The sequence below is a fragment of the Stegostoma tigrinum genome, chromosome 7, assembly GCF_030684315.1.
Source record: "Stegostoma tigrinum isolate sSteTig4 chromosome 7, sSteTig4.hap1, whole genome shotgun sequence".
NCBI lineage: Eukaryota > Metazoa > Chordata > Chondrichthyes > Orectolobiformes > Stegostomatidae > Stegostoma > Stegostoma tigrinum.
The window spans coordinates 87,857,883-87,878,800 of NC_081360.1; the positions used below are offsets into that span (position 1 = coordinate 87,857,883).

The window sequence follows — 20,918 nt, forward strand, 5'->3', positions numbered from 1 at the left end:
TCCCTAATTTTATTTTTTCTTCCCATTTGTCATTGGGGTTTTCTAACTGCAGCCAGTATTTTTTAAGTCATTTTAAGTTGCATACATAACAAGGGCTAATCATAATTGTCATTTTTGAAAGACTGTAAGGACAGCACTTGAAGTCTGTTGTGATTCCGTACACTCGATGCTTGGACATTTTAAGAATAAATTTATGACCATCCCATGCTGTTTCGAGTGAAAAGTAAACAAAACTGCTCAAACTGTGTGGGAAGGATGACAATTATGGTTGCCCAGTGTAGAGCTTTTTTTTTGTCAAGGTGAACATTGTCTTCATTATTTCAGTTGCAAAATTTAGTATTTTCTGGTGAAGTTTGACATTTCATATTGCTCTCTATGTGGCAGTCATTAATAATTTATGCTTTTACTACTTTCTCCCCCACCACTGACATTATTTTTGTCCTTTAAAAGGGATAATTAAATTTTCAGGCACATATTGGTTTGTACAGGTTGGTTGGATCCCATGATAAATAGTTATTAAATTCAAGCTACTGAGAAACAGTTGCGATCAAAAAGCTCACTTTGTCATAACTGCCAAATGAAAGTATAGAATTTTTGTGTTTAAATGAAATTGATATCTGATCAATATTCATAAGCAATCAAATATATGGAAGTGGGAGAAGCATTTTTCTAATTTATTTGTCTTAATTAATTGCCATAACGGGTCTCTCTCTTGTTTACATTATTAATATGAATCACTTCTAGCATGAACAAATTTTTTGTTAGTTTAATTTTTGTGCTTGCTAGCTTGTTTATTTAGCATTTTACTGCTGTTATTGTCATTGTATACATCAGAAGCATCGACTTTTGTTATTAGATTGAGAGCACATTTGTTGCAGACCTTTTTGAGTGGTAGTTTACCAGTTTATCAATTGGATGTAAATTTGAAAATAGGACTTGCATACATTGTGTAGTGCGCATACAATGATAAGATGAAAGACCATCTTCGCCAAAGTGGTAGCTACATTTTTTTTTTAAATTAACCTTTTCACAGATGTTACTATACAGCTCTGGAGCATCTGCAGTTCCTACTACCCATTAAACAAACTTGCTGGCTCAGAGATAGAGACATTACAACAGCATCACGAGTCCACATATGTGGAAGCTAATGACCTGAGCACCCATTTAATCTGGCCAACTATATTTAGTTGGTGTATTTTTTAAAAAAAGCAGGAAATCTCTGGCATGTCAAGTGTTTGGACCATCAAAACTGGATGGTTGAGAACCCATGTATGTTCTATTGACTTTCCTTCTATACCTTCATTGTCTCCCACTTTTTGTTTTCCCCATGTTTGCACTAATTCTTGTCTTGGGCCTGGATTTTTATCGTGTTTAACCAAATTGTGTTATGAGCTTGATTGTTTCTGTTGAAAATTACAATCATGTTAATTGTGTAAGTTTTCAGTTGATTTTCCTTTTGAAAACAGTAAAATGTAACTGAAGAGATAACAAGGTGCAGAGCTGGATGGACGCAGCAGGCCAAGGCAGGAAAAGCTGATGTTTTGGGCCTAGATCCTCCTCCAGAAACCTGAAGAAGGGTCTAGGCCCGAAACGTCAGCTTTCCTGCTCCTCTGATGCTGCTTGGCCTGCCGCATTCATCCAGCTCTGCATCTTGTTATCTCTAAAACATAACTGAAGAGTCTTTTTGTCCTCCTAATATAAACCAAAAATATGTTAATTGGAGAGTCCAAGATAATGAAGTGTGAAGCTGGATGAATACAGCAGGCCAAGCAGCATCTCAGGAGCACAAAAGCTGACGTTTCAGGCCTAGACCCTTCTTCAGAGAGGGGGATGGGGTGAGGGTTCTGGAATAAATAGGGAGAGAGGGGGAAGTGGACTGAAGATGGAGAGAAAAGAAGATAGGTGGAGAGGAGAGTATAGGTGGGGAGGGGATAGGTCAGTCCAGGGAAGACGGACAGGTCAAGGAGGTGGGATGAGGTTAGTAGGTAGGAAACGGAGGTGCGGCTTGGGGTGGGAGGAAGGGATGGGTGAGAGGAAGAACAAGTTAGGGAGGCAGAGACAGCTGGGCTGGTTTTGGGATGCTGTGGGTGGAGGGGAAGAGCTGGGCTGGTTTTGGGATGCGGTGGGGGAAGGGGAGATTTTGAAGCTGGTGAAGTCCACGTTGATACCATTGAGCTGCAGGGTTCCCAAGCGGAATATGAGTTGCTGTTCCTGCAACCTTCGGGTGGCATCATTGTGGCAGTGCAGGAGGCCCATGATGGACATGTCATCTAAAGATTGGGAGGGGGAGTTGAAATGGTTCGCGACTGGGAGGTGCAGTTGCTTATTGCGAATGGAGTGGAGGTGTTCTGCAAAGCGGTCCCCAAGCCTCCGCTTGGTTTTCCCAGTGTAGAGGAAGCCACACCGGGTACAATGGACACAGTATACCACATTGGTAGATGTGCAGGTGAACCTCTGCTTAATATGGAAAGTCATCTTGGGGCCTGGGATAGGGGTGAGGGAGGTGGTGTGAGGGCAAGTGTAGCATTTCCTGCAGTTGCAGGGGAAGGTGCCGGGTGTGGTGTGGTGGGGTTGGAGGGCAGTGTGGAGCGAACAAGGGAGTTACGGAGAGAGTGGTCTCTCTGGAAAGCAGACGAGGGTGGGGATGGAAAAATGTCTTGAGTGGTGGGGTCGGATTGTAGATGGCAGAAGTGTCGGAGAGTCTAGTCTATTTTACCACAAGATTTGTGTAATGCTGTTAATTTGAATAGGGCCACAGTTCTAATATTGATGTATACATTTTGCTTTGATCTTTGTATTTGCCTCCTCAACCAACCTGATGCTTTGAAATATCTTCAATGTGTCCTGATATTTGCACACCCATTGGGGGACTAATGCCAGTGTCCAATAAGTATAGCCCATTCTGCTCTATTTCTTCTCCATGTCCCTACCCACACTCGTGCGCATGTGCACGCACCTTTTTCTTTCTTTCCTTCCTCCCTCCCTCCCCTGCCCAGGCCCTAACTTGCTATATAATAGCACACATTTCAGCCCTTCCTATGTATAAGAGTTGTATAACTCAACTTGATCTTGCCTATTCCAGTCAAGAGGAATAGCCATGCCTTCTTCCAAGGGCTCTTACATTTAAATGGCTTCCATTGTTCATATTTCTGAACAAGGGTTTGTTTGTCATTACTGTTAGTTGAAAACAGATGCTCTGTTAGAAGTATTACATTAAATATGTAGACTGGGAACAGCAGTCAGATGTGTGTGTCTGCAGATAATCTAGAAATCACTGGTGATGCTACTTCTGGTCATGACCACTGGATTTGATACCTGTACTGCACTCCAGTCTAGAGCTTTCCTGCCCACCTCCCTACATGGAAGGATTGGGCTTTTGGTAATAAGTTCTGATGGGATGACTGCTCGAAAAATATCAGTTGAACATGGGCCAAGCACAGCTCAAAATAACAATTCAAGTCGAATGATTCTCTAATACTCCATTTTTCCTGAAGGTCAAATTATCTTATTACCTTGTAAAGATTTATTTGAGAGGTTTAGCTTCTTCAAGCAGTAATATTTAAAATGTTGAGAAAGGCCCAAATATCCTGAGTGGTGTTGCATAGGTGCATGCTGTGAATATAGATGTTAAATTTCTGCTGCACTTTCAACTTGCGTCTTTTTTAAATTGCAAGTTGTTGCCCAGTTTCTAATCATTTGAAATATTCATTATTTTGTATGACTAAAGGCATGTAGTTGCTTAAAGAGTCAACAATATAAACACATGTTCAGTCTCGTAAACTGAGTTAAGCTAACCTCTTATGAGGTTTTCGTCGAATATGCAATTAGCAACTATTGAAACAAAACTTATTTTATACTGGTGTTTTATGTTTGCTATTTACTGACACACAGTACAGCACTAACTTAAGGGTGCTTGTAGCATAGTGGTAGTGTCCCTACCTTTTGAGCTGAAAGGCCCACGTTCAAGTTTTGATCTGCTCTGGAGGTACACTGTACATTGCTGAAAATAGACTCTTGCATTGACCTAAATTTATTCGGAACTAGCTTGTCCGTGTACACCCTGGTGAACCCAGCAATTGATCCTCCTTTTGCATTCGCAAATTGAAATTAAAAGTCTGTATAGTAACACTCTTCACTGTATCTCAGTACGTGTGACAATAATGAATCAAACTCGTTAAAGTGGGAATCAATTTATGTCAAATACTTTTGAACCAAAAATCTGTGTTCTGTCTTTGAAAATAGTTTAAAATATTGTTTGTAATATGTTCAATGTTATAGCACAAGTAATAAGAACAGGAGTCGATTGTTCAGCCCCTCAAACCTGCTCTTTCTTTCAATAGGAGCATGACTGATCTGACACACTTCACATCCACTTTCCTGCCCTATTCCCATTAACCTAGATTCCTTCACTGTATAACACTCTCTAAGATCTTTGGCCAAATGTCTTCAGGTGCACTATTGAGGTTGACTTGGTTGTGGGAGAACAGGTTCAATGGATGAAATAGCATTTTCCTGATCCTGTATTTGCTTGACTAGGAGTAACATGAGAAATAATTTCTGACTTAAAGTTGCATGTGTTGTGTTGCAACTTTAATTACAGCAGTCAAATCTATTTGTCACTATATGTGCGTTTGGTAACCTAAGTTAGTGTAATTTGAGGAAAGGAACCTCATTTTTAAGAACTCATTTTAACTTCACATTTTCACTTTTAGATCGATATGGGCTTGGACAAGCTGGTCGATTGCCTCCTACAGTAAATGCCATGAGGGTTCTCAACACAAGCACAGAGGTGGAGGCTGCTGTTGCAGATGCCTTGGTAATGAATAATTGAATGGCTATCTGCAAAACTGAAAAATAGTTCAGCCTTGAAAAAAACTTAAGTGCTATTGTTTATGCTTTTTAAAAAAAGTGGACCTTAGCTGTTTCCCATTCCGATACTTTTACATTAGATTATGATGCATAGTTTTAGATTCCAGAGTAGTGGAATTTTGAGACTGAGCTGTATTGATGTTCTGTCATCTTGACCTCAAACTCCCCCCCAAAAAAAAGTTACCACCACAATTAATGTTTTCTAAGGTTGTTAACTTAGTTGCAGTATTAGAAATTCACATAAAAGAACCACCCTAGTAGGGTGCTCACATTTGCCTACATTCATGTGAGTTTAGTGAGTACAAGCGGGCAGTTGAACCATGGAACACATTATCGTCACATAAATTTACATAATTTATACATCTTTTCTTCTGAAAATTACTATTCCGTCATTATTTGCTCATTCTTGCAGTTTGTTTTGCAACTCTGGTGTTAGATGTCTTTCAAACAGTGATACTGCTACCTTTCCTTGAGTCAGTCATTGATTTTTCTGTGGATTTGCCTTGCTGTAAGAGCAGTTAGATTTTTTTTCTCTTCTGGGCTGGATTTTCTTTGTCTTTGCTTCCTGATACACTTCATTGATCCCATCTTTTGCTATCTTTTCTGCTTATCTGACGAATAACCCTTGCTCTGTCTCCACATCCTAGAGCCTAAGGAGAGTTTCAGAACTTCAATGATGTTGGCAGGTCCTGCCCCTCCATTTAAACAAAATTTAAAATTTCTTTTTGCCTTGCATTAACTTCTTCTTTGAATGGTGCCCGGAGAAGATACAGTCAGCTCATTGCTGTGGAATGAGTTTTGATTTTCCAGGTCTCTCATTGAGCACATTCTTGATGTACAGTTACTATGTTAAAATAATCAGTTTTGCTTATTGGATGTCAGTGACCTGTACAGAGGCATGATTAAGTCTTGGTCATCTTCTGCCATATTCATGTCATTTGTATTATGATAGCAGGATTTTGTTGTATTCCTTACTCCCAATTGTTTAAACGTTTCAGAAAGTAAACATCTCAAAATCATCTTTCAAGTGCCTTATCAGTTCTGTGTTTAGCATGCTTTAATAAATTCATCATTTCTGTTGTGAAAATATTCAATTATTCTTCTTTTGACATGATTCTTTGTACTTTCTCCCCATAAAATTGTTTTGCTGCAAACAGCTATTAGGAGACTCCAGGACTAAGGTAGTGCTGCTTTTTGATCCTGTTTTCTTCCAATCATTCTGTTGTTTCTTTGCTATTTCGTTTTTTTTTCAAACTCTTAGAATACATACATACAAATGACAGATCAAAGGTACATTTCATTATAGAGTTGTGGATGTCTTTGACTGCATTACTATGTTGCTTGTCATGTTACAGATCTTTGAAACCTCAATCAGTGGAGTATTTGAATCTTATTTTGATGCATGGTAACAGTTAATTGAGCCTTGAGGTAATTAGACAGTTAATGATGTGAGCGAACAAGCTGAAAATGAGTGATTGCAAAATGGAAATTGGATAATCAACGCACACTATTTCTTCACCTCTTAGGTTTGTGCTTAAATTCAACCCAGTTTGGGTTGAGAGAAATTTCTTATGATGTCTCTTTGAATCCAATTGGAATTTAGGTTGTATGATATTGGTCCAGTTTACCTGTTCCCTTCATTGAACCTCTCCACAATTTATTTCCAGAATTTTGCTTTTTCATAAGTGCAGATGCTGGAAATCTGAATTTATATTCCTCTTTGTTGGTCTTCGGTGCACCTGGATCCAAAGCAGACAATGGTCTCTGAATTGACAATCTGTTTATTCTTCGGCATAAATATTCATCGTCTTAATGTAAATCCAAGAAATATTAATGCAAGAAGAGACATTCCACACTTTATTTTCCATATCTAAAGATCTGTTGTTTTATGTATTACAGCATGCTTTTTAAAAAAGTATATAGAGTATGGCATTAACTAAATTCAGTAATTCTAATTCAATAGGCAGAATAATTGAGTTCATTTTAATCTAACTTGCCTGGTGGGAAAGTGACGTGTTGGAACTGGGATCTGATTTTATGGGACATTAAAATTAGGCTGGGTGTAGGATAGTCTGTGGTTTCATTTCTGCTGGGTGCATTAAATTAAAATGGCTCCAAAAAGGTTTTGGCAATATCAATTCATTTTTGTAAAATTCTGTTCTGAAAACAAAATGAGAAGCTATTCATTCATGTAGTCAATTGAAGATTTGCTTTATACGGTAGTGTAAAGAATGCTAGAAGTAATGATGGGGTTTTGACTTCCACACATGATGTACATCACAGAACTACAGCTGCAGAAGGGTTGTATTCGTAGGCTAAATGTGCTCCTGGATGCTGATGTTTTAATAATTTTGAAGGTGTTTTCAGAGTTTTTTTTAAACTAAGGTGTTGGTTTTATTTGCACAGTACTCTTTGTTCCACATTTGACTGTTGTGACTTTTGCTAGATCAGAGGGGGAGAGTGCACGTGATATGGTTTTGAGATGGGAAATGTCTTTTCTAATTTGAGGGAGTAAACAGAACTTCTGTGGAATCATCTGATTGGGTCAGAAAGTGTTTCACAGTTGCAGGCATGCTTGTAGAGAAATTTACCACTTGGGTGTTTCTATCTAATCAAAAAATGTGTTTTGCAAGAATGTCAAGAAAGCCTTTGACAAAGTATCAAATAGGAGATTGCTAGAGAATATCAGGAATATAGTCCAGATAATGACATCATAGGTAAGAGACTGCATAGGTGGGTTGCAGTAAATAGTAATGAAGTCATTATTGGAGATTCCTCAAAGGGATTGGCTGAAATTTCTATCGAAGTGTCAGAGTAAATAAGATCACAAGGTGGGTGCAAAATAGTTTGCTGGGTGAAGGGGAGTAAGTTAGACCCTACGGGGCATGTCAATGTCATAGTGTCTAAATACTAACCCTTCAGTGGGTGGCACGGTGGCTCAGTGGTTAGCCCTGCAGCCTCACAGCACCAGGGACCCAGGTTCAATTCCAGCCTTGGGCGACTGTCTGTGTGGAGTTTGCACATTCTCCCAGTGTCTGCGTGGGTTTCCTCCGGGTGCTCTGGGTCTCCCACCCCCGAGTCCAAAGATGTTCAGGCTAGGTGGATTGGTCATGGGAAATTGCCCGTAGTGTTCAGGGCTGTGTGGGTTATAGGGGGATGGGTCTGGGTGGGATGCTCCAAGAGGCGGTGTGGACTTGTTGGGCCGAAGGGCTTGTTTCCACACTGTAGGGGATCTAATTTTTAAGAACTGGAGAAAGGAGTTTAAATTTGAAGGAAGTAATCTCTGGATTGCTCCTAGTTCCAAGTGACAGTGTGAGTAGAAACAGGAAGATGGATAGGATCAATGTGTGGATTCTAATATGGCTCAGGAAGGGAAGCCTAGGATTCTTTGGGCGTCAGGACCAGCTCAGGGTCATGGTGTCTATTTAAAAAGGATGGGCTGTCGCTTAATATTACTGGGACTGAAGTTCCTGTGTGGAGGTTCACAAGTGAGGCCAAGTAGTGTTCAAACTAAATTACTATGGGATTGTATATACAAATGGAAAAGATGAATAAGATGTCTAAAGTGAGTTTTGGGTGAAACTACAGAAGAAGAAGTACGACCATACCCAATAAGAACAGACTAAGACAGATTGAGAGGAAACAAAAACAGTTTTAAAATTTATCCATATAAACGCACAGTTTAGTGAATAAGATTGTGTTGCAGTTTACCAAAACTTTGTGGGAATGTAATCTGATAGAAACGACAAATGTAGCTTTAACATAGTGAGAACTGGTGCTTATTATTCAATGGTACAAAGTGCACAGAAGGATACAAAAGGGGAGAAACAGACGATGATATTGTACAGGAAAGAGAGAATGTCCTTGATAAATGCATGTTTGTGAAAAAAAACAAGTTTATCAAGGACATAATCTATTTGCTTAAAATTGAGTAATAAGAAATGCTGCAGGACGATTCTATAACTTACAAATAATGAGGGGGGGGGGGCGGTGAAGGAAAGAGAAAAGCAAATCTTCAAACAAATTGCAGACATACAAGGACTTTAGAATAATCATGTTGAGCAATATCAATTGCCTGAATGTTGATATGGATAACATTGGAGTGAATGGTAAAAAGAGAGGGAGAAATGCTGAAATATGTTCAGGAGAATTTCTTTGAGCATGTTCTTCAGCCAAAAAGACAGCTTTGCATGATCTGTGTACGAGGAGGGAAGCCTTCGTGAACAAATTGACTGTCTGTGTAGAACACCTCGGTAAGAAAGTGATCATATTCACGTAAATTTTCTGATACTAATTGAGAATAGCATGGAACAAATTCAAATAGAACTTCTAAATTCTAAATTGGGAACACAGAAGGTCTGTAATAGGACAAAAATCAGGTGAGTTTAAATGACAAAAGGAACAATTGGGCAAGGCAAAAAAGAGTGGTGATGTGACAAGGAAATAACCAAAAAAGAGGCCTGAATGTGGTAGCAATAATAATTGTTATTAATGGTTGCTCTCTGAAACATTTATGAACAGTGGTTGTGATCTGAACTAGTTGAACTTTCGTGGTAGGTGAAAGATGAGATGTGTTTCTTTGAGCTTCAGTTGATCTTCATTTGAGAAATGGAGGCAGAAGTCGCCATTGTGAGTGGTGCGAGTCATTAAAATATTGATAACAATTGGCAGGGCTGAATAGACTGTTTTCATTATGTAAAACTGCATTTGTTTACAGTATTTATTTTGTAAATTCATAACATGAGTTAATCAATGGGCGGTGGTATTTTTTAATTAAAATTTTGACTTTCTTGAGAAAGTATTTTAGAGGAATACTTTACATCTGTCAAAATATATTTTGTTGCAACTGAAGCTAAGGCATTATCTCCTTTTAAATAGTGCACCTAAGAACAAACCTTTATTCCTTTTTCCTGAATGCTATTTAAGTAAAATATCAAACTTCAAGCAGGGTTTTAATTTTTTTATTGAAAGTATGAAACAATTTTTGCCTGAAAGTTGTTTCATTCACTTGTATGCATTTGTAAAGGAAGAAAAGCAAAAGAATTAAAGTATGATTGTAATGCTTTCACAATCACCTGCTTTTGGTATACAAGTGTACAATCTGTAAGGATGGTGGTACTTCTTATTTGCATTATGAAATAATCCCAATGAGACATGTTTTTGCTTTTGTATGTCAAATGATTGTGCTAATCTAATTGTTTGAACTATTTTCCTCAAGTGGTGTTAGGCCTAGCTTTTCTCTTGAATAAACAAGATTTTTTGAATGCACTTTAAAAATCTATGTATTCACAGCATGTATGAATATGCATTTTGATTTTATTTACAATTAATAAAATAATGCTTCATTTTCACTTTTAGAAAAAACCCGTGAGGAGGCGATATGAACCATACGGAATGTACTCTGATGATGATGCAAACAGTGATGCATCTAGTGCTTGTTCAGAGCGGTCATATGGCTCCAGAAATGGAGGCATTCCACACTACCTGCGCCAAACAGAGGATGTGGCTGAGGTCTTAAACCATTGTGCTAGTTCAAACTGGTCTGAGAGAAAAGAAGGACTTGTCGGCCTTCAAAATCTTTTGAAAAGTCAGAGAACATTAAGGTGAGGTCCTGTAAAACCATGTTGCAGGATCTTTTCAAGTCTACTTCGCAAACTGTTCAGTTATTCTGATGGCTTGCTCCCAGATTAATCACTTTAATAAATTAATTCCTTTTATTTTGGCAGTATCAATTTGTGTCTGGAAGTTGAGGTAACGTAGCAAGTTAAAACTGATTGAAATTTGGGGTTTTCCAGTCGGCAGTCTTAATGTTCGCCTTCACTAATTTAAAAGGTGTTTTTCTTAATTGAATCAAAAAATCTAGGTGCAGGTGTTCAAATCCATCAGTGTGAAATTTTAGAACTGAATTGTTAAGTAAAATTAGATCAATTGAGTTGCACATCATCAAAAACTACTTCATCTTTTAAGTTTTGAAATATAAATTAGGCAATTGTAATTTTACTCTTGTGTACAAAATTTCCTAAAATACAGTATACATGTGCGCCTTCATACACTGAACACTGGTGAAGATCATATAAAATGGCAACCAAAAATTTAAAATTATCCTGTTCCGATATGTTAATGCATTTTAATAACAGGCACACATTTATTTTTCCATTGCCATAATTTGCATCTTTAGGAAGAAAACAAATTACCGAGTGTCCAACTTGGCCTAATGTGACAATACAGTGCTTTTAATCAATACATTTTGCATTCGTTTATAGCCGAGTTGAACTGAAGCGGTTATGTGAGATTTTCACTCGGATGTTTGCAGATCCACATAGCAAGGTAACTTACAGTAGAATGGCATTTAAGAAAGCCACTTCCTGCATGTACATGTAAACAGCTATGTTTGGTGTGAATGCATGCAGCGTTTTTGAAGTATTTGTTTACATTGGACCATATGTGGAAGATTGTCTCAAAACTGCACTGTGTTTTTAGTTCCCTAATTAAAGCCATGCAGGATATTTAGACCTATCTGAGTTTTTCATCAGAAAAGATTAAAAATTTTTAAAAGATTGTTTTATATAAAAACAACTTCCATATTTTCTAATAAGGATTTGATTTTTAAAAGTTTTTAGCCAGTAATCCCTATATAATTGTAACCTATCACTTCTACAGCAGTAGAAAAGAACATTTAAATTTTAAAGTATAACTTCCTGAAATGGTTTTGTGTAAACTCAAGTGCAAATGACAACTGCTTAATGGATGTTGGTGAAGTAAACAATTGTTTAATTGTTCTAAGAAGTTAAATTATTAGAAATTATCAAAAAGGTGCACTCTAATTTCTACTTTGGCTTATAGAGAGCATGGATGTTTGTCTGTAATTTGTTTGTAATTTGCCTAGCTTTGTCCAAAAGCCTGTGTATTATCAAGTGATTATTGAACATCAGTAACCATGACAAAGCACTGTTGCTTTTAAACCTACTACATTAATCAATGGTTTGTTTTCTTGCATGTCCTGTCCTTTGTTGGAACTCACAACAGAGAGTAAGTGTTGCTTTTACTGTTTATCACAAACTAACAAATAATGAAGCCATTGAAAAAGTGCCTTCATATTGCTGAGGGAAAGTTTGTTTCAAACTTTAGTGAAAAATAATAAATCTCAGTTGCTGGAAACAACTGCAAGTTAAAGATGTGGTGACTTTTATATTTAAGAAGAAATACAAATACCTTGTTTTAACCACGAGAACTGTGTCACAAGATATGACAATAAAAGTTTTTTGTTAAAATGAAGTGTGCAAAAGAATGAAGTAAATTAAACACTGTTAACTTAATCTAGTTTAAAGTGATGTTTGGTATAGAGTCAGGTTTGCTTCATTCCACTGAGAATTCTCATAAAACTCAAAATCTAGTTATTTATTTCTGAAGGGACTACCCATAGCATGCCACTGTCCTTTGGAAACTTATCTTTAATCCCTCTCAGTTCCATCCCTCCTTGGAGGTAAAACTCAAAATCACTAAGTCTAGATTGTAGGTGCCTCAACCCTTTTTACTCTGATTACTTATCTCATTCTTCCACATTTTTACAACTGATTACTTCCTTTTACAATAGGACAATGTATTTTCCCCTGTAAATTTTTCTACCAGCTTCAAATCGAGCGTCTTTTCAGTAAGATTCAAGCTGTGATTAGGCTGTGCCCATCTCAGCACATGCTCAGTATTGAAGTCAGTGTGCGTGTCTGTCGTTTTACTTGGACTGTGTTTTCTTAGTGTGATGCAGATACATAAGGTTTAAGTTGCAACTAGCCTTTACAGCAGACACCCAGACAGGTTGAAAGGAGAAGCCGCCCTTAAATGCCATCCATCATTCATGATGATGTAGCATGCTCTGGACTCTTTTCAAACCGTCCTTTTCAGTTCGATATCCCTCATTTACTATTTCTTTGATCTGATGAGGTAAATGGATTTAACACCCTTTGGAAGTTTTCAGGGTATGTTAAACATTTTTATACAAAGTAATTTCTACCTGCAAAACAAAAATATCTCTGTGGACTAGACCTCTTTGCAAGCATTGCAGGCATCATGTCTCTAATTTTTCAACTAGCTAGGCCTAGCTGCTCTTTTACAGCTCTGACTCTGACCCTTTTAACATATAACTGCAAAGTTAGATTCTAAAGCATGTGAACTATGAGCTAGTTATTTGCAACTGCAGAATGCATATCTTCTGCCATTAAATTTTATTTCACTGAAAATGCTGAAGGCTATTTTTTAAGAATGTCACAAATGGGATTTAGAAAATATTGTGTATTTTTTTTGTTGAATTGGCTTTTAGGTGCAAAATTATACTGCATCAGTTTTGAAATAGTTTGAGCTCAGCTATAGAAGCTGTACAGTTTGAAGCCTCACTGCTGTTTAATTTCACAGGTGAGAGCAACATATATTACTAATTTTTTTGGAAGCCTCGGTTTTATTTTTAAACAAACCGATTCTTCACAAATCTGGAAGCATTAGCAATTTCAAAGGAAAAGATCTAAGCTTAAATCCGGGTAGTGGTGGTGTGGTGTTGATGTTATAGGATTCATAATCCAGAGCCCCAAGCCAGTGGTCTTGGGACCTGAGTTTGACCCCCTCTGCAGCCGAGAGTGTAATTTGAAATAAGTAAAAAGCTAACTTAATGATGACTATGGTAACCACCTGTATATTGTTGCAATAATTGATCTGGTTTACTAATGTAATTCAGGGTAGGAAATCTACCAGCCTTACCTGGTCTGGCCTGCATGTGACTCCAGATTGACAGCAATGCAATTGACTCTTACCTGCCTCCTGGACATTTATAAGTGGGCTGTAAATGCCGGTCTAGCCAGCAAGATTTCCTTCCAGTGGACAAATTGTTTTTAAAAACATTGTACCATCTCCTTAAATAGCATTTTAATATTGTGAACTGTCACTAGGCTATATGACATTCAAGTTTTTATTTAAAATTCATGCGGCTGATGAATAATGTAATAAAAATTAAGTAACAGTTTTTCAATTGAATAGCCAGCCATCTGTCTCGGTAAACTTTCTGCTAATGGATATCGTTATTTCTTTACTTCTTTCACCTCCAATCACAAATTAATTGTGTAAGAGAAAAGAGATTTGTATTTGCAAGATTATTTCTATAGATTACTTGTTTATTTGCAGTACTAAACTTTTTTTTTGATGGATGGTATTCCATTCTTGGTAAGCACCAACAGAAATTATAAATATGCCTTCCTTTTTTCAGGTATTCAGCATGTTTTTGGAAACTTTAGTTGATTTCATCATCATCCACAAAGAGGACCTCCAGGATTGGCTGTTTGTGCTCCTGACTCAGCTTTTAAAGAAGATGGGGGCCGATTTATTAGGTTCTGTACAGGCCAAGGTTCAGAAGGCACTGGATGTCACCAGGTAAGACCCAGGGACAAGCAGTTTCCTGTAATATATGCTTAGTGGTATACTTTTTGTATGTAATATTTTGTTGAAATACTGTCTCACATTTGGAGTTTGACTAGGTGGTGATCGGAACTGGAACAGTTGTAACCTTTGACCTGTCAGGCCTGCTCCACGTTCGTTTAGATCTTCTACCTCCACTCCATCTTTTCACACTTACCTAATATCCATAAATTCCTTTGTCATTCAAAAACATCTCGGTCTCAATCTTGAATGTACTCCATGACTGAGCATTCATAGCTTGCTAGATGGAAAAATGCAAAGATTCACTATGCTTTGATTGAAGTAATTTCTGCCATTGTCATGTTCCTTCCTGATTTTTGAGGCAGTCTGCTTCTCTTAGAATGTTTAATAACCATGTATTCATTGAGCAAATATCCTGGCTGAACATCTCCATTAATTGTAGGTGTCAACAGGTGCCTGATATCCAAAGGTGAATTGTAGTTGTCACGTAGTCTGGTGCGATTTGAGATGGGTCAACTGCACTCCTGGTGCTGAGGGTGCATTATCGAAGTAAAATAATCTTTAGATTATTTTGAATGTTTTTAGTCAAATATTTATTTATTTATTCATTCATTTTGTCTGACAAACAAATGTCTTAGGCAAATGTATCCTGTGCATTCAAGTTTTGATCATTCTTGTATAATCAAGAGCAACAATGGCCCAAGCATTGAAATAAAGCAATGGGGTTACCTGTTCTGAAACAAATTTGCTGGAAAAGCTCAGCATCTGTGAAGAGAAATCACAGTTAATGTTTCGGGTCCAGTGACCCTTCCTTAGTACATCATCCGCGGTTCTTTTCGTTTTTATTAAGTTATCTGTTCTGTCCTGGGCACAGCATATGTTTCATTTCAAAACAGGAAGTAGACAAAAAGCAGGTAACTGTAGGCCAGTTAGCTTAAGTTCAGTAGTGGGGAAAATGCTTGAGTCTATCATTAAGGAAGAAGTAGCAAGACGTCTGGATATGAATGATCCTATTGGGAACACCCAGCATGGGTTTGTGAAGGGTAGGTCATAGAACATAGAACATAGAAAAGTACTGCACAGTACAGGCCCTTCGGCCCATGATGTTGTGCTATGGAATAATCCTTATCCAAAAATAACCTAACCTACATTCCCCTCAATTCACTGTTGTCCATATACATATCCTGCAGTTGCTTAAATGTCACTAATGACTCTGCTTCCACGACCACCACTGGTAAACTATTCTATGCACTCACAACTCTCGGGGTGAAGAACCTCCCTCTGACGTCTCCTCTATACCTTCCTCCTAACACCTTTAAAACTATGACCCCTCGTGGCAGTCAGTCCTGCCCTGGGGAGAAGTGTCTGGCTATCGACTCTATCAATGCCTCTCATTACCTTGTACACCTCGATCAGGTCACCTCTCTTCCTCCTTCTCTCCAGAGAGAAAAGTTTGAGCTCAGTCAACCTTTCCTTCTAAGACAAGCCCTCCAGTCCAGGCAGCATCCTGGTAAACCTCCTTTGCACCCTCTCCAAAGCCTCCACATCGTTCCTATAATAGGGCGACCAGAACTGGACACAATATTCCAAGTGTGGTCTCACCAGGGTTTTGCAGAGCTGCAGCATAACCTCGCGGCTCTTAAACTCGATCCCCCTGTTAGTGAAAGCCAAAACACCTTATGCTTTCTTAACAACCTTATCCACCTGGGTGGCAACTTTGAGGGAGCTATGCACTTGAACACCAAGATCCTGCTGTTCCTCCACACTGCCGAGAATCCTGCCTTTAATCCTATATTCACCATTTAAGTTCGACCTTCCAAAATGCATCACTTCGCATTTATCCAGGTTGAACTCCATCTGCCATTTCTCAGCCCAGCTCTGCATTCTGTCAATGTCTCGCTGAAGCCTGCAATAGCCCTCGATACTATCAACGGCACCTCCAACCTTTGTGTCATCAGCAAACGTACTAGCTCACCCTTCAACCTTCTCATCCAAGTCATTTATAAAAACTACCGAGAGCAGAGGCCCAAGAACAGAGCCCTGTAGGACACCACTCAGCACTGACCTCCAGGCAGAATATTTACCATGTTTAACTAATTTGGTGGAATTCTTTGAGGTCATTACTTGCATGGTGGACATTGGGGAACCTGTGGATGTGGTGTATCTGGATTTCCTGAAGGCATTTGACAAGGTGCCACACCAAAGGCAGCTACATAAGTTAAAGTTGCGCGGCATTACAGGTAATGTATTGGCATGGATAGAGGATTGTTTGACCAGTAGAAAGCAAAGAGTAAGGGTAAATGGGTGTTTTTCTGGTTGGCAGTCAGTGGCTAGTGGTGTGCCTCAGGGATCAGTTTTGGGACCGCAATTGTTTACAATTTACATAGATGATTTGGACTTGGAGGACTAAGTGTGGTGTGTCAAAATTTGCAGATGACACTAAGGTGAGTGGTAGAGCAAAGTGTGCAGAAGACACAAAGCCTATGGAGGGATATAAATAGTCTCAGTGAGTGGGCAAAGGTCTGGCAGATGGAGTACAATGTTGATAAGTGTGAGGTCATCCATTTTGGTCGGAATAACAGCAAAATGGACTATGTTTTAAATTGTAAAAAATTGCAGCACACTGCTCTGTAGAGGGCCTTGGGTGTCCTTGTGCATGAATCGCTAAAAGTAGGATTGCAGGTGCAGCAGATAATTAAAAAGGCAAATGGAATTTTGTCTGTCATTGCTAGAGGAATGGAGCGTAAAAACAGGGAGACTATGCTGCAGCTGTATAGGGTCCTTACTGTGTGCAGTTTTGGGCTCCTTACTCGAAGAGATATACTGGCACTGGAGTGGGTGCAGAGGAGATTGGCTCAGTTGATTCCAGAGTTGAGAGGGTTGGATGAGGAGAGACTGAGTAGACTGGGCTTATATTCATTGGAATTCAGACGAATGAGGGGAGATCTTATAGAAACATAATCAGATTGTGAAGGGAATAGATAAGTTGGAGGCAGGGCGGTTGTTTCCACTAGCAGGTGAAACTCGGACTAGAGGACATCGCCTAAAATAAAGGGAAGCAGATGTAGGACTGAGGTCAGGAGGAAGTTCTTCACCCAAAGGGTTGTGAATCTGTGGAATTCCCCGCCCAGTGAAGCGGTTAAAGCTACTCACTGCTCTTTAAGGCAGAGCTAGATAAATTTTTGAACAGTAAAGGAATTCAGGATTATGGTGTGCGGGTGGGTAAGTGGAGCCAAGTCTCCAAAAGGTCAGCTGTGACCTTATTGAATGGCAGGGTGGGCTCGAGGGGTCAAATGGCCTACTCCTGTTCCTAATTTTCTGTTCTTATTGTATCCCTTTAAATAATATTACTACTATTAGCCATCTGGTCATTATTGAATTGTTATTTTTGGGAACTTGTTCCCTATATAAGGAACTTCTTGCTATGAATCCTCACCAAAGAAACAAAACTGGACAGACTCATGTTATTCTCTTGGGCAATCGAAAAGACAGAAACAAAACAGCTCTATCGACTCTGCAAAGTCCTTCTTTCTAACATTTGGGGGCCCGTGCCATAATTGGGAGATGAGTCTTATAGACTCATCAAGTAACAGCCTAACATAGTCACATTCACGGAATCATACCTTAATGTCCCAGACACACCGTTACCATTCCCAGATATGTCCGCTGCCACCCTCCGTACAGGCTCAGTCGAAGCAGCAACACAGTGATATGCTGTCAGAAGGAATTGCCCTGGGAGTCCTCAACATTGACTCTTAATACCATGAAAGGATTCAAAAGCCCTCTCATTTTGCTTTTTCCCTCTCACCGCACATCCACTTTTGGGGTGAGGGCAAGTAGTACAGTGCCTAATGTTCTGCTACAGAACTGGAATAATCATCCAGCAGACAGAAGCAAGTCTTCTAACCTGCAAGGAAATCTCTTGCTGATTACCATATACTATCCTCCCTTGGCTGATGAATCAGTACGCTTCAATATTGGATAAAGATTAGAGGAAACAGCTGAGAGTAGCAATGGCGCAACATGTACTCTGAGTCAGGTATTTCAACGTCCACCAGTAAGACTGGCTTGGCAGCAGCAGTATTGATCAAGTTGGTTTGATCCTAAATGGATAGCTGCCAGATGTGTCTACAGCAAGTGGTGAGGGAACCGTCGAGAGGGAAGAACACAGTTGACTTCATCCCTGTTAATTTCCTGGCTGCAGAAACATCTGTGTATGATAGTATTGGTATGTCTGTCCACTGCACAGTCCTACCTTTACATTAAGAATACACTTCATGATGTTGTGTGGGACTATCAGCATGTTAAATTGGACAGACTCAAACAGATCTAGCAAACCGACTGACCACCTGTGAGATGCTCTGGGCCATCAATAGCAGCAGAATTGTATTCCCAGCACAATCTGCAATCTTGGGGCCAAGCGTATCTCCCACTCAGCCGTCACCGTCAAGCCAGGGGATCAACTGTAGTTCAATGGAGAGTGTGGGAAGCCATGCAGGAGCAGCATCAGACGTACCTAAAAATGAGCTGTTAACCTGGTGAAGCTACTAAATAGGACTGCTTGCATGTCAACAGCAAGTAATGAACAGAGCAAAGTGCTCCCAAAGCCAACTGATCAAATCTGAGATCTCCAGTCGTGAATGGTAGTGGACAATTAAACAACTCTCCAGCAGAGAAAGCTCCACAAATATCCCCATCCTCAGTGATGGAAGAGTCCAGTGCATTGGTGCAAATGCTAAGGCTGAAACATTTGCAGCAACCTTCAGCTAAGTGGTTGTTCTATCTTGGCCTTCTCCAGTGGTCCCCAGCATCACAGATAACTGTCTACAGCCAACTCCACTGACTTCACATTTCAAGAAATAGTTGGAGACACTCAACATTGCAAAGGGTAAGAAACCTGACCACGTTTTCAGCAGGAAGACTGAAAACTTGTGCGCTGGAACTTGCTCCCCTAGCAAAGCTCTTTCAGTACAGTTAAAACACTAGTATCTACCTGACAATGTGGAAAATTGCCCAAGTATGTCCTGTACACACAAAGCGGAAAATATCCAACTCAGCAAATTACCATCCTATCAGTCAAGCGATGGAAGGTATTCCTTAGTGTTCCTTCGTTGTCACAGACTCAAAATCCAAAATTTCTCCTTAATGGCATTGTGGATCAAGCTACAGTGTGGACTGCACTGGCTCAAGAGTCAGCTCACTACCACATTCTCAAGGGCACCTAGGGATGGGTAATGCTAGCCCATAATTGCCTTTGCCTTTTTAAAAGTAGATGCTGTACTGTGTTCCAACAAAGACTGAGGACAGGGTTTTCCCTTTCAATGTGGGAATTGAGTTAGAGGATTTCATATTATCCTGATCCTGCCCCCAGTTTGACAGCAGCTGGGCCTGCTTTTTCAGGCTCTTGAGGCAAGCAGGTTAGAAGACTTGCTTCTGTCTGCTGAATGATTATTCCAGTTCTGTAGCAGAACATTAGGCACTGTACTACTTGCCCTCACCCCAAAAGTGAATATGCGGTGAGAGGGAAAGAGCAAAATAAGAGGGTTTTTGAATTGGAAAACGAGTGATTAAATGCTAAAAGGGATGAGGATGAAAGGCAAAACAATGGTAAAAGTTGTGTTTTAGCGTATTTTAGATTCATTGATATTTTTAATTTAATGTAGGAGTGTTTTCGTATGTAAATGCTAACCAGTCACGCAATATAAAATTGTGAATTCAGAAATTCTAATGTCTTTTCTTTGCTTGCAGAGAGTCCTTCCCATTTGACCAGCAATTCAATATTCTTATGCGTTTTATTGTGGATCAAACACAAACGCCTAACCTCAAGGTTGGTTTAAAAACATCCAATGCTTTGCTAGGTAAATACTGGAAAATGCCTTGAATTAGTGAATTAATTTGAAGCCATACTTAAAAGAATGGCTATATGCTAGGAGCAACTAAAACTTTTGAACTAACTCAAAAGTAAAGATTCAGAAGATCCCATTTGGATTTATACATTATACTGCATTACATTTTAGTTCCTACTTATTATACGGTTGCAGCATTTCATGACATCTGCTAAATTTCTTCATAGAATCCCCACAGGTTGGAACCAGGCCATTTGGGCCATTGAGTCCACACCAACCCTCTGAAATGGGTTCCACCCTAACCCTATAACCCTGCATTTTCCATGGCTAAACCACCTGGCCTGCACTTCCCTGGACGTTATGGGAAATTTGGTATGGCCAATCCATTTAATGTAATTTAACCTGCATGTTTTCAACTGTGGGAGGAAACCGGAGCACCCAGATGACACCCATGCAGGCAAAGGGAGAATATGCAGACAGTTGCCTGAAGCTGGAATCAAACCTGCATTCCTAGCACAGTGAGGCAGCAGTGCTAACCACTGAGCCACATTTGGCAGAAAGTAACAGATATTTGGATGGGCAATCTTTTAAATTAGAAAAGAAAACTGCCGTCTTGATTTTCTTCTTAATTGTGATGTAAAATATTCTCTGTTCAATTTGTATCCCTGTGTGAGCTTCTTGTTCATGATATTTGTGGAGATCTGGGAGCAGATATCTGGCACCATCTAAGCTGAGAAACATACAGCTTGCATAGGAGAATTCATAATAATTAATGCACTTTATAAT

At 39.2% G+C, this 20,918-nt stretch overlaps 1 protein-coding gene across 1 annotated transcript in view; it reads left to right on the forward strand.

Annotated features, from left to right (window-relative positions):
- clasp1a (cytoplasmic linker associated protein 1a) overlaps nt 1-20,918 on the forward strand; it is a 287,369-nt gene that overhangs the window by 201,383 nt on the left and 65,068 nt on the right. The window contains exons 27-32 of the mRNA XM_059647511.1: nt 4,713-4,816; nt 6,027-6,050; nt 10,228-10,472; nt 11,133-11,196; nt 14,117-14,280; nt 20,035-20,113. Coding sequence (XP_059503494.1) covers nt 4,713-4,816; nt 6,027-6,050; nt 10,228-10,472; nt 11,133-11,196; nt 14,117-14,280; nt 20,035-20,113 — 680 coding nt within the window. The remainder of the gene's footprint in view (nt 1-4,712; nt 4,817-6,026; nt 6,051-10,227; nt 10,473-11,132; nt 11,197-14,116; nt 14,281-20,034; nt 20,114-20,918) is intronic.